General features: G+C 37.5%; 1 protein-coding gene across 2 annotated transcripts in view; it reads left to right on the top strand.

The window, feature by feature from the left end:
* The window catches only part of CFAP54 (cilia and flagella associated protein 54), a 272,419-nt gene that overhangs the window by 137,266 nt on the left and 117,964 nt on the right, over window positions 1-17,189 (top strand). For both annotated transcript variants that reach the window (XM_045522505.2, XM_074375255.1), the window contains exons 44-48: window positions 2,064-2,130; window positions 3,947-4,129; window positions 7,028-7,114; window positions 11,971-12,093; window positions 16,576-16,629. In XM_045522505.2, coding sequence (XP_045378461.2) covers window positions 2,064-2,130; window positions 3,947-4,129; window positions 7,028-7,114; window positions 11,971-12,093; window positions 16,576-16,629 — 514 coding nt within the window. The remainder of the gene's footprint in view (window positions 1-2,063; window positions 2,131-3,946; window positions 4,130-7,027; window positions 7,115-11,970; window positions 12,094-16,575; window positions 16,630-17,189) is intronic.

Here is a 17,189-nt window from a genome sequence, read left to right as displayed (position 1 = left end):
CCAGGGGTTAGAACTTCCAACATGTGAATTTCAGGGGTGCATTGGGCAGGTAATTTAGCCCATAACACATACTGTATGAGTTTCCTATTGCTGGTGTAACAAAGTACCACGATTTAGTGGCCAGTATGTTATCTTACAGTTGATGGAGGCCGGAAGTGTTGGCGGGCTCCCTCTCGAGGCTCTAGTGGAGTCTCCGTCCTTGCCTTTCCCAGCTTCCAGGGGCTTCCTGCACTCTTCAGCTCATGGCCCCATCATCTGTCTTCAGGACCAACAGCCTGTCTTCTTCCTGTCTCCTTCTCCTCTCTGCTTCCATCCTCACATCTCCTCCTCTGCCTTTCTCTCACAAGGACCAGTGTGATTACATCGAGCTCACCTCGATAATCCAGAATACTCTCCCCATCGCAAGGCCCTTAATTTAATCACATCTGCAAGGTTTTTTTTTTTTTAAAAAAAACTGTATAAGATAACATCTTCATAGGTTTGAGGGGTTAGGCTGCTATGTTTTGAGGGGACCATTTTCAGCCTAGCGCACGTGACATGTGAAAGTCTGTCACAGCGTCTTATACTAGTTAGCGCTTGCAGTATCTTAACTGCTTGATTAACGTAAGAAATTCTGAAATTCTGACGAGAGCAGAGGTCCCGGTTTCCTTCACTTCTCTAGGCACATTCTTAGCTTACCTATAGGGTGTGGTAGGCAACAGCCTGCATAGTATTTTGACCTGTAGAGAAAATTTTTTATAAGTAATAACTTTCCCTAGTTAATAATCACCTGTTTTCAGAAAATTAGCATTTGGGCAGGGGAAGTAAGGAATTACCACTTATAAAGTATTAAACATTAAAGGTATTTTTAAAAACTCTGTTACAAAATTTGGTTTTTTTGCACTCCTGGAAAGGAGTTCTTTCTTACACACAACACACACAATCCTCATTCAAATCTGACTTTATGACCAAGTGGAACTTGGCAGCAGAGAGTAGAAAAACTGGGGAAGGTTCACAGCTTGAAAAGAACAGCTAAAGCTTTCCTGCCAGAGGACACCTCAGCTTCTTAGCCTCTGAAGTTTTTACCAAGTGATTTTTAATCAACAGAAAGCCAGTTCCTAGTTACCCAGCTGAAGTCTGACTTCCACAGGATACATGATACTCAGGGGGCTTTGGCTGTCGTGGGAGCCTCCCTGAGAGGAAGCCCTTCTCCCCACTGCTCAGAAGGCCAGAGCACCGCATAGAGAAGCTGAACTCAGATTGATGTTGTTATTAATATAGTGAAGCCCACTGGTTTTATCAAATAAAGCTTAGAAGAACGTAACATGGTTTCTAGTTACAAATGTGAGTTTCAAGACCCATGTAAAGAAAACTCAAAACTCTTCTCAGGGACATAAAATGAGATAGTAGTAAACAGAGACATTATCTTAACCTCAGGTGGAAAGCCTTAATATTGTCAATAGATCCATAATATACTGCTGGTGAGAAAACACATGGTTGCAATCTTTGGGAGGAAATGATGTAATAGTACTCATCAAAAGCTTTAAAATTGTGCACCTCTTTTTCCCCAGAGTTTTACTACTAGGGATTTATCCAGTGGAACTGGTAGAAAAAACACTCAAGTAGACATAACAATGTTTATTATCTTAGTGTTGGAGAAAACCAAAATGGGGATGAGTATTTGTATATTGTGATACATGCATGTGATAAAAATTTAAAGCTCTATAAAATAATGGTGTAATTCATTATATCCAAGAATGGAAAATTTGTTTGTAAAATAATACGTATTGTATAATTTTAGTCTTAATGTGACAGTGCATGTATATAATTATATATAGAAGAAAAGCTAGAAGGAAATTGTCCACAGTGTTACCAGTAATCATGTTTAGGTGGTAGGACTATAGGTGATTTTTCGTTTTACTTTTTCTGTTTCTCTCTGGTCTAGCTCTTATGAGTATGTAGCACTTTCAGAATCACGATAACTTTTAATTTTGGAAAATCTATGAATATTAGAGATGTATTTATATAAAAATATTTTTGGAATGTTATCTATGAATCAGTTTACTTTTCTTATACTTACTTAGGTTTATTAAGACATTGGACGTTGAAAAGAGATTCAACTGTTGCCTTTTGTCTGCGTTACTCTTTCAGGTAACACTTTACATATATCTTTCCACAGTAGCATGGCCATTCAGTCAGTAAAAAAGAAAAAAGTACAGTATTCTGTCATATTCATAAAACTCACAGGTAGGAAAGTAGCATGAACCTTGATTAAGTATCTTAAGCCCATCTCGCCTTCGATGGTTGAACCCCTGTGGCATTTTCACCCTTAATATTCCACAGGGTCCCTTTTCTGGTCTCTGCTGCAGAAGGAGGAATTTTACAGATGAGGAAACTGAGACTTCTGTCCTTCCTAACGTCATGTTGCTGATGCGCGGTGAAGCCAGTCTAACTGACCCTAAAGGGTTGCCTTATGTTGCCTCATCTCTTAAATAAAGTTTTGCTCAGTTGTGTGATGTCAAGTATATCATATGATGAGAGCAAGAAATAAGTTAAAGACTACAGAAGTAGAGTGTTGCCATTCTTAGGATTTGAGTTTGACTTCACTGAAGAAGAAAGGAGCTTTTATCTGAAGTACAAGACATTCTGAGGTTCAGGAAGTAGCCAGGGGCCTCTGCAATCTCCGAAAGGTTCTGTTTACTTTGAAGGATGGGACACCCTTGTTCTGTGTATCAGAGAAGTCTGATAGCTCATGAAATCTGGATGGATAATATCTTTGGGAAAGGCTGCTCTGAGTGGACAGATGGCAGTTTTCCTTTGTTCCATACACCTCTTGCCTGGGCTTCAAAGGGAGGAAGTGGAAGAGTCAAGGATGCAAAGGGAATGATAATCGGAATCTGATTCATTTTGTTTTATTCTGTCTCTTTACTTTCTTCCAGTATTCCTTGTTCTTGAAGATAATGCTCTTTATGTTTTAGAAAATAAGTAATTCTGAAAAATATTTACTTTTTTGCTTAAGTGTCACATCATTTCTTAGTAACACTACACCTAAAATCAAAACTAGCTGGTAGAATTTATTGTCAAAACCTGTTCATTCTTTTCATGATTTTAAAACAGATCTGTAAAGTTAAAAATTAAACAATCACATGGTACTTTAGAGTAGGAATCTTTTAAGTTTAGTGAGAAATCTGATTGAAATTCTTTCCTGATATATGCCTTAAAATAAATTTATGATGCACTTGTTATCAAGAACTGTTAATTACTTAAGATAACATAAGAAGCACTCCTAAGTGTACAGTTTGCATTTGTATTTTCGTCTTGCTTCTCAACATCTAACACAACCTTGGTCATACAAATTATCTAAGAAATATTGATCAAATTAAGCAAATCACCTTTTAACTTAATTCAGTTAAAAATTTGGAATTACCTCTGCTTGATTTAGACTTCTGAAATAATTTTTTCTCTCCTCTGCTTAGAGGTTGGTATAGTGGAATGAACATAGATTTTTGAGTTAAATAGAAATGATTTTGAATCTTCTTTTCGCCACCATTAGCTGTGTAACCTCATATAAGTTAATTGTTTAAGCCTCAGTTGTATCACTTGTGAGATAATAATCCTTCCTTCCAGTGATAGGTTGAATGAGAACTAAATGAGATACTATTTTCAAACAATTTACCAAGAGTGTCCAACACAAAATTGACCCTTAGTAAATGATAACTTAATATAATGATAATTTTTCTGAAAATAATAAGTATCCAACTACCATGGAATTTGAAAGGCCTGTCTTGAGTGATAATAGCATTTGGTACCTATAGTGATGAGAATATTAATAAGTATCACTTATTAACAGGCACAGTGTGCTAGGCATATGCTAAGCACTTTGTGAAGTAATACATGTACTTATTTTTCTGTCTCATTGTTGCAGATGCAGTTTCTAGCTCTTTATTTCCACTTTTTTCATCTTCAGGGTTTGCTGAGAACCACACTTCCACACCCCAAAGCTGAACGTTGCTATGCTCAGTATGAAATCACTCAGCTTCTCCCTGGCATCGAGCTCTTCTCAGACAGATACCGGGCTGATATCTGCTCTGTAGTTGCAAGCTTGTATTATATTATACGTGAACTGCACTTTGCTAAGCAAAATCTAATAGTAAGTGATTTATAAAATCAGCAAATCTTAATTCACTGTGGTATCTTACCCAACTTACCTTATACTTTTCAAATTTTACTAAGCTCTTTTGGTCAGTTTTTACTTAACTTTTAAACTCTATATTCAGGGTTTTGATTTGTCCTTCAGAATAAAATATGTTAATATGCTTTCTTTGACATCACTGTTTGCATTGCATTTTGGATACAATAGCCATGTATATTTGATTTTGTTCTCTTTTTCACTCTGTTATTTTTACCTTTTTTTCCTGAGGACATTTGGTGAAATTAACTAGAATGTTTCACTGGTGTCAGACAGAGCAATTTAGTGCACATATAGCTTCCCTGCATTAATTCATGCAGGTCATATCAATATCAAAACTGTGGGAGCAGGGGGAGGGTATAGTTCAAGTGGTAGAGTGAATGCTTAGCATGCACGAGGTCCTGGGTTCAATCCCCAGTACCTCCTCTAAAAATAAATAAACCTAATTACCTCTCCCCTCCTGCCAAATAAAATAATACAGTAATACAATAATAAATAAATATGTTTAAAATTAAAAAAAACTGCGGGAGTATTTCTTTACTGAGGTAAATTTATCTTTGTGTCTCTTGATTTTTCTGTGTTAAGGGGACACTTAAGTGAACAGCAGGTTCTAACTGAAATTAAAGATAGGCATCTCTTAATATCCTAGTAAATTAAAAAACTCAGATACAACTCTCTTTTCCTTTAGGGGAATAAATCACAGTATGTGTCATAAATTTGAAGTTGAGTGCATTTTAAATTAGTATGTTCTATTGGTCATTTTATATTTTCCTCCTTTATCTTATTTTTTCCTATTTTCTTCCATTTTGCTATTTCCTGTACTTTTTTATCTCACCCCCCCAGCCCCATGTTTGCTTCTTAATACCTGTTCTTTCTCTTTTTCTGCTTTTTTCCCTTTCCTCTATGCTTTTTTCGTCCTACCTCCTTTCTTTTTTTCTCATATATTGTTTTCTGTTTTCTTGTTCTAAATTCACTCTCTCCTTATGTTGAAAAGATTTATTGTCCCCTGATATTAGATGTTCAATTATAATGCCATGTGTTAAAGTGAAGAGGTTGATTAATGCTTTTAACACTTGGCAGATTTAGCAAGAAATTGTATATTAGAAAAAAAATAACAAAATGATGCTCTTCTCATTGTTAAGGGGATTCATTCCTGGATTTAGAAAGTAGTTCTATCCCCTGGGTAACCTTTAGCTGCCTAGTCATATTCATATATAATACATATCACTGCACTGGAAAAGAAATGAGACTTTTTTCTCTAAAGCTTAAGAAATTGAGAACATTTTTTCTGAATAATTGAGCAATTGGCAGCAATAAAATGGTATGTTTTTATTTCTCACTAAAGAAAAGAAACAGTCTCAAAAGTAATAGCCAACTCTTATTGTTTTGTGCTGCTTTAATTGTAGAAGAAGGTATTGTATTATGTTTGTAGTGTATCATTGTAGAAAAATGTATGAAATTTGAAATCATTTAAGACCAGGTCTAATTCTTTTGAAAAGCTGTTGCATTCAGCAGCTACAAGTTGACTGACAATTAGAGGTTTCTTAGCTGAACTTACAAGATGTAAACAGTTTCCGTTTTGTATTACACTGCCCTCCAGAAGCAGCCCAGTGGCTAAGGAGATTGCCGTCACATATAAAATTTGCAAGGGGACACATTGCTGTGGGGTCATGAGAAATAGTTTGCTGAATAATGGGAATCTCAGTCCCCTTTTTTGCTCCATGTCCCGTTGGTGGACAGGACCCAATTGCAGGAACTGAGCTTCAGTTTTGAGTTGAGGTCAGGAGCTGCTCAGAAGTATAGGCAAAACTGACCCCTCAACACTTGCCTTTGGCTGGAGAGTGGTTAGGTCAATTCAAAGATTGACAGTCTGTAAGCTTTCACATATATCCTTGGGACTTCAAGAAGAGTTGAACTTTGGGGTTAACTCTAAGAAATATTATGTGAAGAGTAAGCTTGGGTTTTAAGCAGTAGTATGTATACTTTGTCAAGGCAGGGGCTTAGATTTTGCTCTCATTCAGCAGAGCCTCACACACAACAAGCATATTATAAATACTTTTTTCTTGATAGAAAAATTCCTACTGAAGACAAATAGCAGCTGACACTGAGACGAGTAAGTCGGAGCTATCAGGGGCCATAGATTTGAGTTCCTTTGCTTTACATTTTGCATTTATTTGATAGCTCATTTGCTCAAATGTTTCCATAGGCCTCAGTAATTCATACATATATGTTGAATTAATTTTTTTTCAAGGAAGATAACTAATTGGATTTTTATTTTTCCATGCTTAAGATGTCATCCAAAGTGACATCTCTTTGGAACTGTAAGTTAGTGATACCACTATAAAGTTCTGACAAAATTATGAAGCATATGCTGGGCAGATCATTTCACTTATACCAAACAGTACAGTCTCCTGACATGGAAAAATCAATCACAATTTTGCATAACATCTCTTACATCAATATTTGGCTAAATTGTATTATTAGGTTATTAACTTGATAAAATACATTTTATTTTTATTTTTTATAACTTTTTTTTATTGAGTTATACTCAGTTTACAATGTTGTGTCAATTTCCAATGTAGAGCACAATTTTTCAGTTATACATGAACATATATATATTCATTGTTGCATTCTTTTTCACTGTGAGCTATCACAAGATCTTGTATATATTTCTCTGTGCTATACAGTATAATCTTGTTTATCTATTCTACATATGCCTGTCAGTATCTACAAATTTCGAGCTTTCAGTCTGTCCATTCCCACTCCCCTCCCCCCTGGCAACCACAAGTTTGTATTCTATGTCTATGAGTCTGTTTCTGATAAAATATGTTTTAAAACAAGGTATTTTTCTGTTGGTAGATTCTGCCTCTTCTTGCACTATACCAATATTTTGTCTCTGGAATTTGCCAAGACCAAGTCAGAAATTTAGAAGCAAGAATCCTCAAGGTATGTTACAATCTTTTAAGACATTTAATATTCTTGAACTATTAAAGGTATTGTTATGAATTAATTTAGTTCTAATACTCATAATAATAAGCTGATAGTAATATATGGTATTGTGCTCATATTGAAAAAAAAAACTTGCACAACATTATAATAAAGTATATGAAAGAGCCAGATAGGGAGATTTAGATCGTTTTATGCTTGGGCCACAGTTAAGTGAGGAACAGCTATACCCGGTAACAAGGGTCACCTGACACCATTCAGCCTAGAAATCACCATTTCTAAACACTGGTTTCCTGGTAGAGACTATTGAGTCAGTTTTCTGAAGTTTCTGTGAATTCTTTATGCTAAGGATCTTTATGTATATCCTAGTATACAAGAGTTTTTCATGGCACAGGCAACTGAAGTGATAAAACACACAGACACTAAATTACAATGAACTCTGTAATGTAGAAGTCAGGAGGCTCTCTGCCTTCAAGACTCAGGTGCATTTGGCTTGGATCCCATGTGGAGTGACAGCCTCAAATGACACCTCATTTTCTTTGCCCCTTTTCCTAGTTATCTGGGGTCACAGGCTCCCAGTTTGGTTAAATTTGTTTTCTACAGGGAACATCCAGCAAGTTTGCACCCTGTTTTGCACCTCCTCATCTATAATATGGAATTCAACCATATTCCATAATTTACACACACGAAAACACATAAACACACTCATTACATTCACCTAAGGTCTTTATTTCTATAGTGGACTTTACTAAAAATGGGAACACAAGGAAATTTTAGTTGAGTCCAAACCAGCAACTTATAATAGAATGTTTGGCATCTCTGAGTTTAGAATATTTCTTGGCCATTTTCTCACTCTTTTGCCTCCTAGTGCGTGGCTTCATCAGCTGTATGCTGGTTAAGTGTTTCCTAACTCACTCTAAAAAGAAAACCCTGATTCATAGCATTTGCAATTTCTATGGTGTAAATACTCCCACTACAGCCGACTTTGGCTACAACGGGCTGTTACTGAGTGTGAAACTGGGACAAGATATGCACAGTTAGCTCCTGCAGTTGAAGTGAGTGGGCTCCGACACCCCACTGGCTCAGCCTTCTTCTCCTTTTTTGAAAATACCCTTCTTCCCCAGATCTTTCCCATTTTCTAATGAGGGAAAGTTAGACTTCTCTTTGAACTCCTGTCTCCATCCAGACCCTGCTCTTGGGCCTATGTTTTCAGACCCAAATAGTCCATCTCACTCTATTTCTAAATAAAGATGATAACCTTCCCTAAGAGGAATTCTGATGCTATTAAGATAATACATCTTAACCTGGGAATAAATAGTTACCTACCATGAACATTTCTGGATCACCCTTTCTGAATTACTGATCTCTTAAGAGTTCTCCTGGTTTTGAATTCCAAAAACACTTTTTAAAAAGCTGCATACAATTTCTCTCTCTCTGTTTTTAAAACAGTGTTCTATTCGAGATTGCAAAATTCTTGAGGCTAGGGCCTGTATCTTATTCATCTTTTAGTTCCTTATACTGTCTTACTCGTAATAAATTCATATACCTGATATTTAGTAATTAATTATTGAATTGGATTTGAAATCTGCAGCCATTTATCAAGCACCAACTAACCGCACTCTCCCTATTGTTTAGTGGGAACTCACCTAGAAGATAGTTGGTAAAAATTTATTGCTTTACCTATGAAACATCATTTATTGAGTACCTCCTATATAAAGGTACCACGTTAGTAACTCTAATTAAGACATGTAACCTGGGGTCCTTGCTTATACAGAAGAGAAAATAGGGAAGAGAGACGGGACATAGACAAAGACAGTAATGTTGCACCTCCCACTTGACTGGTTCCAAATGAGTGTGATGAGCACTGCCTCCAGGAGCTTGGAAGAGGGAGAATGGCTTTGAGTCCCAGGGTTTCATCAGGTAGATAAGATTTAGGCTGGAAAAGAGTAGGACCAACTGAGCAGGAGAGAGGAAGCAGGGAACACTCGTGGCAGACAGTAGCGTGAAGGACACAGAGGTGACAAAGTGCTGACTGGTCGAGGAGGCAGAGGCAGTTCTGTTAGCCTGGAGTGGAGGTTTGAGTAGGGAGTCTGGAGAAGACGACATGAGGATACCAGAGGCCTGTGATGTGGAGGATTCCAGGGGCCAGGTTTTGAGTTCCAGGGCTGAGACATGTGAAGGCTCCGTGGCAAGAGAAATGAGGAATCTGTGGAGTCAGAACTGGGTAACAGTTTTTATTCTGGTGATGTTAAGAGGCAAGAAACATGGAAGGGTTGCAGTGACCATTAGTCACATGTCAAAAGGAGATCCAGAGAGGCACTGGAAGAATCTGGGACAGAGTTTTTGAGTAAATGACCATTTTTTAATTGGATTTTTAGCACTTGACAACTGTTTTTGTACTAGAGTAACTTAAAAGCTAGTAAAGAACAATGGACCATCTTCTGTAGTCTTGGGTTGGGAGGGGGATTAATGGCAGAATTTTGATCAGGAGAAGGACATGATGAGATGTATCTGGTAACAATGTCAGGAACAGAGTGAGGTGGGAGTGGAATCTTATTGGCATGGTAGGACTGGAAACCCAAGTAGGGTGTTGGCAGAAGCAATGAAAAGGGGCAATTGATGCATCATACAAGGGAAGGAATAACAGCCCTGGTGAGCAGAGTTCGCCTGACCTTTCTGAACAAGCTGGGGTCAGTGGGTGGGAAGAGAGAAAAATCATAGTCAGAAAGTAGCAAACGATGCCTTCTGACAAATCAAACCGCAGTAGATCATACTGTTAAGTTTCTGCTGTGCACTAGTGTCTTTCAGGGAAAACACTAAGACCCCTTCATGATCACCTGGTCTGCCTTCACTTTAGAACTGCCAACATCCCAAAAGATTTATTAATCTCAACAAACCCAGCATTCCCAGGAAGGGAACCGATGGTTCTGTATTTGTATGTGAAGGGTTGATTTATGGGTGTTTCTTTTTTCCATCTGGCTTGTTTGTGTTCACAGTGTTAGTCATTTCTGAACATACACGTCCATTATTATCTCCATAGCTTTTTCATATAGTCAGATTGAGATGATAAACTGAACCAGAGGTAGCCTTAACAGTTACAGGTAGTCTACGTACAGCAGTCTTACAGTTAAGACTAGAGGAGACTGATCTCACACAGCTATGGGGAAGTGTTTCCTCCAAGGGATAAAGAGCTCAGATGACTCCCTAATGACTACTTTGTTAATTATGTGGCACTGGGAAGTTAGAGCCCAAGGTGTCTTAGGCAGAAATCAAAGCATGTAACTCAGTAGACAAGCTGTTTTCTCTTCTCCATTAAAAAATTTTTCCTGACTTTTAATGTTCTGTTTTTGTTATTGTCACATCCTGTTTCCTTCTAATTTACCTTCTTTTTATTTCTTTAAAATTGATACTCTTGAGAGTCCTAAGATAATAATTAAAGGAAAAAGGAGCATAAAATGAGTATACCTGTTGAGGATAAGTTGGATTTTCTTTTTCTGTGTTTATATAATCTTCATCCAATTTTGTGTTTCACTCCTGGCTTTCACAATTCGTCCTCTGTTCTCTATAAAGTCACTAGATGGTTTCAAAACACAAGTCAGGTATGGGCACTGACCTGTTCACAACTCTCCAATAACTTCTTTTATTTCTTTATTCCTTTATTATTTTATTTTGGCAGGGAGGGGAGGTAATTAGGCTTATTTATTTTTAGTGGAGTTACTCATATTGAACCCAGGACCTCATGCATGCTAAGCATGTGCTCTACCACTGGGCTATACCCGCACCCTCTCCAATAACTTCTTATCACACAGAGAACAACATAGCTGTGTCTCCACTCTGGTCTACAGGCCACCATTCGCACCTACCTCCCAACCCTCTTCTCCTCTCTCCCTGAGCTCCCGCCACACAGGCTGTTCCTCCAGCACACCGAGACCCCAAGATTGCTTCCACCACCACGTGACCTCTCTACTCAAGGTCCCCTCAGAAGATTGTCATGTCTTCTCCCTCACGTCATTCTCAAATCTTCTCTTGAAGGTCTTCTCCCCAGAGAAGTCCCCCCTGACCACAACTTAAGAAACAGCATTTTGTCAGTACCTTTTATCCCTCCTCATACTGTGTATATCTTCATGCATCATTTAAATTTAGCTAAACATACCTCCCATTGGATGTAGCTTCCAAAAGGGCTCAGTACAGAAGAAATGCTCAGTAAACATGTTGAATGGATAAATGCATTTGATCAAGAACTTTTCCTTCTGTAATTTCCTGACTGAAAGTCTTGCTGGATTATATTCAAAATAAGCCATGCACAATATATAATTACCAGTTGACTAATGTTAAGTACATGTCTTTAAAATTGACAGGGTCCATTAATTATGGATAAGAAAATGAACAGTTTTATTTATGTTGATACGTTGTGGAGTTCATTTCCTGGTTTGTTTGACATTTCTCAGAGTGTTACAGAAATTGAGTGGTTTTATTTTGTCTTTCTTTTAAACCATACTTTACCATGGAAACAAAAGGATAAATTCAATTTTTTAAAACTCTTCTGTGTCTATCCTATTTTTATGTGTTTGTGTCTCATATAAAGGAAGCTGCATCTGATGAATATCCATTATTTTGAACAGTTTGCCTGCTGTAATTTACTAGCTTCTTGGTCCCCTGCACATGTGAACTTGCTTACACATAGATACATGCATCTCCTCCACTATGTTTGCTGCACATTAACTTATAAGGCGTTACCAACAGTAGGTGGAAAGTTCAGATCTCAGAAAGTTGATGATTTTTTTCTAAAATTTTTATTTTGAAAGTAAAACAAGTGTTGTAATTTAAAATCTCTCCTTTTTTTCTTTCCTTTAAAGATAGAAGTCCTCATAGATTTGGGATTCTTTTCTGAAGCCTTTCATGAAATGTCCCAGATTTTTTATGGGAAAAGCATGCCTTCCTCACAACCCGCTGGCTGTAAAGCTACTGGAAAAATGAAGGTAATCCTGCTATTTGATTCAAAGCTATTTCTTTACCTTTTGAAGGTGCTTTTTGATGGGTACATTCCTAAAATCTGGGGAACACTTCCACAAAAAGGTGTTTGCAAATCTCTGGCACTGCAGACCTCTTAGTTAAGGCTGATTAGTGCTAACATTAGATTTATATAGGTTTTCTTTGTCTGGAATGGAAGGGCGTCATGGTGGGGAGGGGAGTGTGGTCTTGGAGTAGGTTTTTACAATAGGATTCTGGCTCTATGTCATAGTTATCAAGGACCATCTCAGTAGACACATTTATTGGCCATTGCCTCTTAGACTTTTGGTTGTGATCTTAAAATTTCTAGTTAATGTTCTTAGTCAAAACAGCCTCTCTTCGTGTTTTATTTGAATATTTTGATTTATATACTTTATACCCAAGAGTTAAGCTTGTGTTCAAGTTTCTTCTGATTTCTGTGAGGAGAGAACATTCTTCTATTTTTGTCTAGTCTGTTTTGACTTTGAGAGAGAGTTTTACCTGGCTTGCTTAATTTGTGTTTGTAAATCGCATAATTGAAGCATCCTTGAAAATGACCCAGGCATTTATATTTAAATCAGAGTGAGCTATTATTTTCCTCTGCTTCAGTTTTCATGGTGATCTAGGAATCACTGGGTGTTCTTGCTTGAGACAGATGCTTGGACTCTCATGGGCCAGCAATAAAGGAATAGGAGGAGGTAAGAAGTCAGTTTCCTGGGAGAGACCATATGTGTGAGGAGTGAGATTAATAGACAGGATCATGCTGATGGGATTCCAGTTTGAGGAACCTAAGAGAAACTGGGGAATAGGCTGTAAGTCTTAAAAACTACTTGCATTGGCTGACATTTACATATAATGCATTCATTACCTCAGCATATACCCTTGTAGCTGCTTATTTCTCAATATGACTGCTACAGCATTATAATTTATTGAAATAAGGTAAGTTAAGGTTATCCACAGAAAAATCCCAAGAGGGACGTTCAGGAAGCAATAGGATACGTGTGTATACGTCTCTATATCTAGAGTCGGCCCTCCATATCCATGGGTTCTATATCCACAAATTCAACCAACCGTGGATTGAAAATATTTGGAAAAAAACATTCCAGAAAAGTTCCAAAAAACAAAACTTAAATTTGCATGGCAGCAACTATTCACATAGCATTTACATTGTATTTACAATATTTACATAGCATTTATATGGTACTACGTATTGTAAGTGAACTAGAGATGATTTAAGATATATGGGAGGTTGTGCCTAAGTTATATACAAATACTCTGCCGTTTTATATAAGGGACTTGAGCATCTGCAGATTTTATTTTTTGGGGGGTGGGAATCCTGGAACCAGTCTCCCACAGATACCAAGGGATAACTGAATCTATTTAGGAGTCACCTGGGATTTTTTTTGTTCATTTTCTATGGTGCAAACTAACTAACTTGCTTCTCAGCAGCCTTTCTCTATTGTAAACAGTTTGCGTTTTGTTGTTAAAATTAGATTTTAATTAATTTAAAAATATTTATTGAGTGCTGACTAAATACAGGCACTAGTCCAGACATGGGGATAGAGCAGTAAAAAGAGGAATGGAATTATTGCCTTCCTAGAGGCATGTTACTATTGGACAGTCCAGGGAGGAAGACCAACAATAAACATGTTAAGCACAAAATTGTGTGTCAGGTGGTGAGATGCTGTGAGGGACAATCGAGCTGAGTTGAGGGGCAGAGAATGACCAGAGTGGTGGGTGGCTGTTTTATTCAGGGTGGTTTGGGAAGTCTCTCTAATAAGGGAGTTTTGAGGGCAAAAGATTTGAGGGAACAAATAGGAGCAAGGGCAAGGGCAAAAGGCCTCCAAGATGTGGTTGAGGAAAACCATAGGGGTCACATGAGGCTAGAGTAGCGAGGACGAGGAGGAGGAGAGGGTGGACCAGGAGCTAGGTCATGCCGGACCTCACAGGGACTGGAGTTTACTCTAAATGAGATGGGAAACCTGGTGGAGCTTTGAACAGGGGAGTATGGGATAGGAATTAAACTTCAAAGAACCACTTTGCTTACTGTTTAGGGAGTAGACTATGGGTGAGCGTGGGTATATACGGAGTCCGGGTAGAAAGCCTTTGCAAATAATCTGAGTGAGATGTGACAGTGGTTGGGGTAACAGTGGTGGAAGGAGTGAAAAGTGGTAAAATTCAGGGTATATGGCAAAGATAGAGCTGACAGCATTTGTTGATGATAATTGAGATGTGGGATTTATAAGAGAAAGAAGTCAAGCATGACTACAGAGTGTTCATCGTGAACAGCTGGTAGGAAGGGGCTTCCATTAACTGAGATGGGGGTACTGCTGTTCCATAACAGGGGTGCAGCATGTGACGTGTGAGATCCCTGCTGGATATACAGGTGGGAATGCAGCCTATGTGAGTGCTGAGAGTACCATCTGAATTTCAGGGCAGAAGTTGGGGCTTGCAGGTAAACTTGGGAGCATTAGGAGAGGTTTAAAATCATGAGACTGGATGAAATCAGCTGGGAACTGAGGCAGATAGAGAAAAGAAGTCAGAGGGCTGAACCTTAGGGTCATTCACTGTTCGGGTCAGGAAGATGAGCAGGAAAGAGAAGCCAGTTGGGTACGATGAGAAACGAGAGTTCAGTGATCACTGCTGTCACCAAAACAAACAAGGAATCTGAAACTAATTTTTAATAGGTAAATTCCAAACTTCATTTTTTATCAACTAGTTTTCATAAGACAAAAGTGTAGTGGGTGAATTATCTCCCATTGGATTGTGACTTCAAACTTTGTACTCTTAAAGTTAATTTGCAGCTTTCCAACTTCAACTGGGAATTTAGAAAGTGTAATTAAAAGAGGAAATGTGTTCAGGGTTTATAATTAAAATAGGTGCCAATGTTATTAGACTGCAGGCTAGTTTTTTAAAGAAAGGATTAATGAATTCAGTTGTAAAAAAGTAACTGAAAAAGTCTTACAGGTTACGATTGGACTTTTTAAAAAAGTTCTCTTTTTTAACATTATACTCATGTTGGGATTTTGCTCTCATCACCAATCTAAAATTCCATCATTAACCCTCTTCAAATTATATCATCAAAGGTCTCCCACTGGATTCAGCTACTTACTTTTCAATGTATTAAAGGGGATAAAGAATATCTTCCAAAGAGGAATTTTTTTAAACCCTTTCTTACAATAAGAGCTATATGTGATGTCTTGGTTTAGGGTTCCCAAAAGCAGATCCTGAGACAAAGGATCAAAGAACAAGTAGTGTATTTGGGAGATGATTCCAGGAAGAACGGTGAGTGAGTGGGAAAGTCAGATAGGGGGAAGGGAGGAAACCACTCTGGAGACCGTTAATGAGGTCGCTGCGGTGAGTGGCTGGGGCCCTCAGAGAGATGGGATAGAACAGCCTCTTGCTCCTCATTGGTGAGGGTTGCTCCTTGTACTTCCAGCCTGTTCTGAAACTCTCTTGTGGCCACAGACTGCCCTCAAGCAAAGAGGTACAGGTGCTTGAAGTAGGATACCATTCATATGTGGGTGACCTCTTCAGGGAAGCTGCTAGTGACTTCCAGGTGACCAGGAGGATGTGGGTGGAGCATCAGTACAAACATCTAAGAATGGGTACTTTTTAAAGAGGGTCTTCTGTACCAAGTGATAGGTACACTCATTATACAACAGTGTTCTGTGGCAGTAGATGAAATGTTTTCTAATGCAACTTTATATTTTGAGCCAAACATATTAACAGGTAATTCACAAACAGTGAAAGAACCATAAAAAGCATCATGTTGAAGAGTAACACAATTTTATCTCAAACTGGCAAAGATTTTTTTTGGGGGGTGCTAATACTCAATGCTATTGAAAGTGTAGTAATCCTGGCATTTTCGTACAACACAGGTGGGAGTGTAAATTGAGCCAGCCCCTTTCAGTTGCCTCGATATTTTTTTATCTTATGACCCAGCAATTCTGCTTCCAGGAATCCATCCAAAGGCAATAATCAGAAATACTGACAAAAATGTCACCAATGTTATTTAAACCAGGGCTGAATAGTGGGGTGAGGGTGGGAATGGTCCTCTTAGCTGTCTAACAATAGGAAGGAGATTAATTTATTACGCTGCATTCATGGGATAGAACATTACTTAGCTATTAAGCTGAAGTTTACAAATAACTTAATGGTGTGGGGAAATAATTATAATATAATTTTAGTGAAAAGGAATACAAATCCATATACATATATATAAATTTAAAATACATCAAAAAGAAATTGGTCATAAAGATACCAAATATTAACATTGACATCCTAAAGATGTTCATTTTTATTTTCTTCTTTATGTTATACTTGTCTTCTTAGATTAGAGCATGTGTTACTTTTACAGTAAAAATTATATTTAAAATAGTCTTAAAACACAGTTTTAAACACTTCACAGTTTCATTTAAAAGAACACTCAGTACTCTTGTTTCTAATGTTTATGTTTTATATATTGACAGTTTTTTCAGTCGTTTGACTCGGGAAAGCCACTTACTAGTAAAGAAAATTTGCAGGTAAGGATAACAATGTTTTATAAACGTTGGTTACTTAGGTTATTTTTGAGTCATTTCACTCTATTTGGTATGTATAATCTTTGTTTTGGAAATCAGCTGTGTAATAATGCTCTTCTATTTCTAGTAATGGGATTTTATCTCAAAATGCTGAAGCCAGAGGTAGTATTGGACCCAAACTGATCTGGTTTTCAGATTGGACAAATATCAGTTATTGTTCCTAAATTTTTCAATTCCACATGTGTATTCAGTTTGTTTATGGATCCATATCAAGTACCTAATATGTCATCTTAGTTACCTAGGTGATAGTGGCTGGCGTTGATTGTAAGTGAAGAATTTGGTATGTTTTTAATAGCCCACCTATTCAATACTGCTTTTATTCAGATCCTTTTCCCTAGTCTGAGACTGCCTCTCAGTCAATGGTTTGGAATGTTTTCTTTTCTCTTTTCTTTTTCAGAAATTTTTACTGGGATATAACTGACATATAACATCGTATAAATTTAAAGTGTACAATGCATTGATTTGATACATTATTTATTATATGGTTTATATATTGCAATATG

The sequence above is a fragment of the Camelus bactrianus genome, chromosome 12 (genome assembly GCF_048773025.1).
Source record: "Camelus bactrianus isolate YW-2024 breed Bactrian camel chromosome 12, ASM4877302v1, whole genome shotgun sequence".
NCBI lineage: Eukaryota > Metazoa > Chordata > Mammalia > Artiodactyla > Camelidae > Camelus > Camelus bactrianus.
This window is presented reverse-complemented; position numbering and strand designations above follow the sequence as displayed.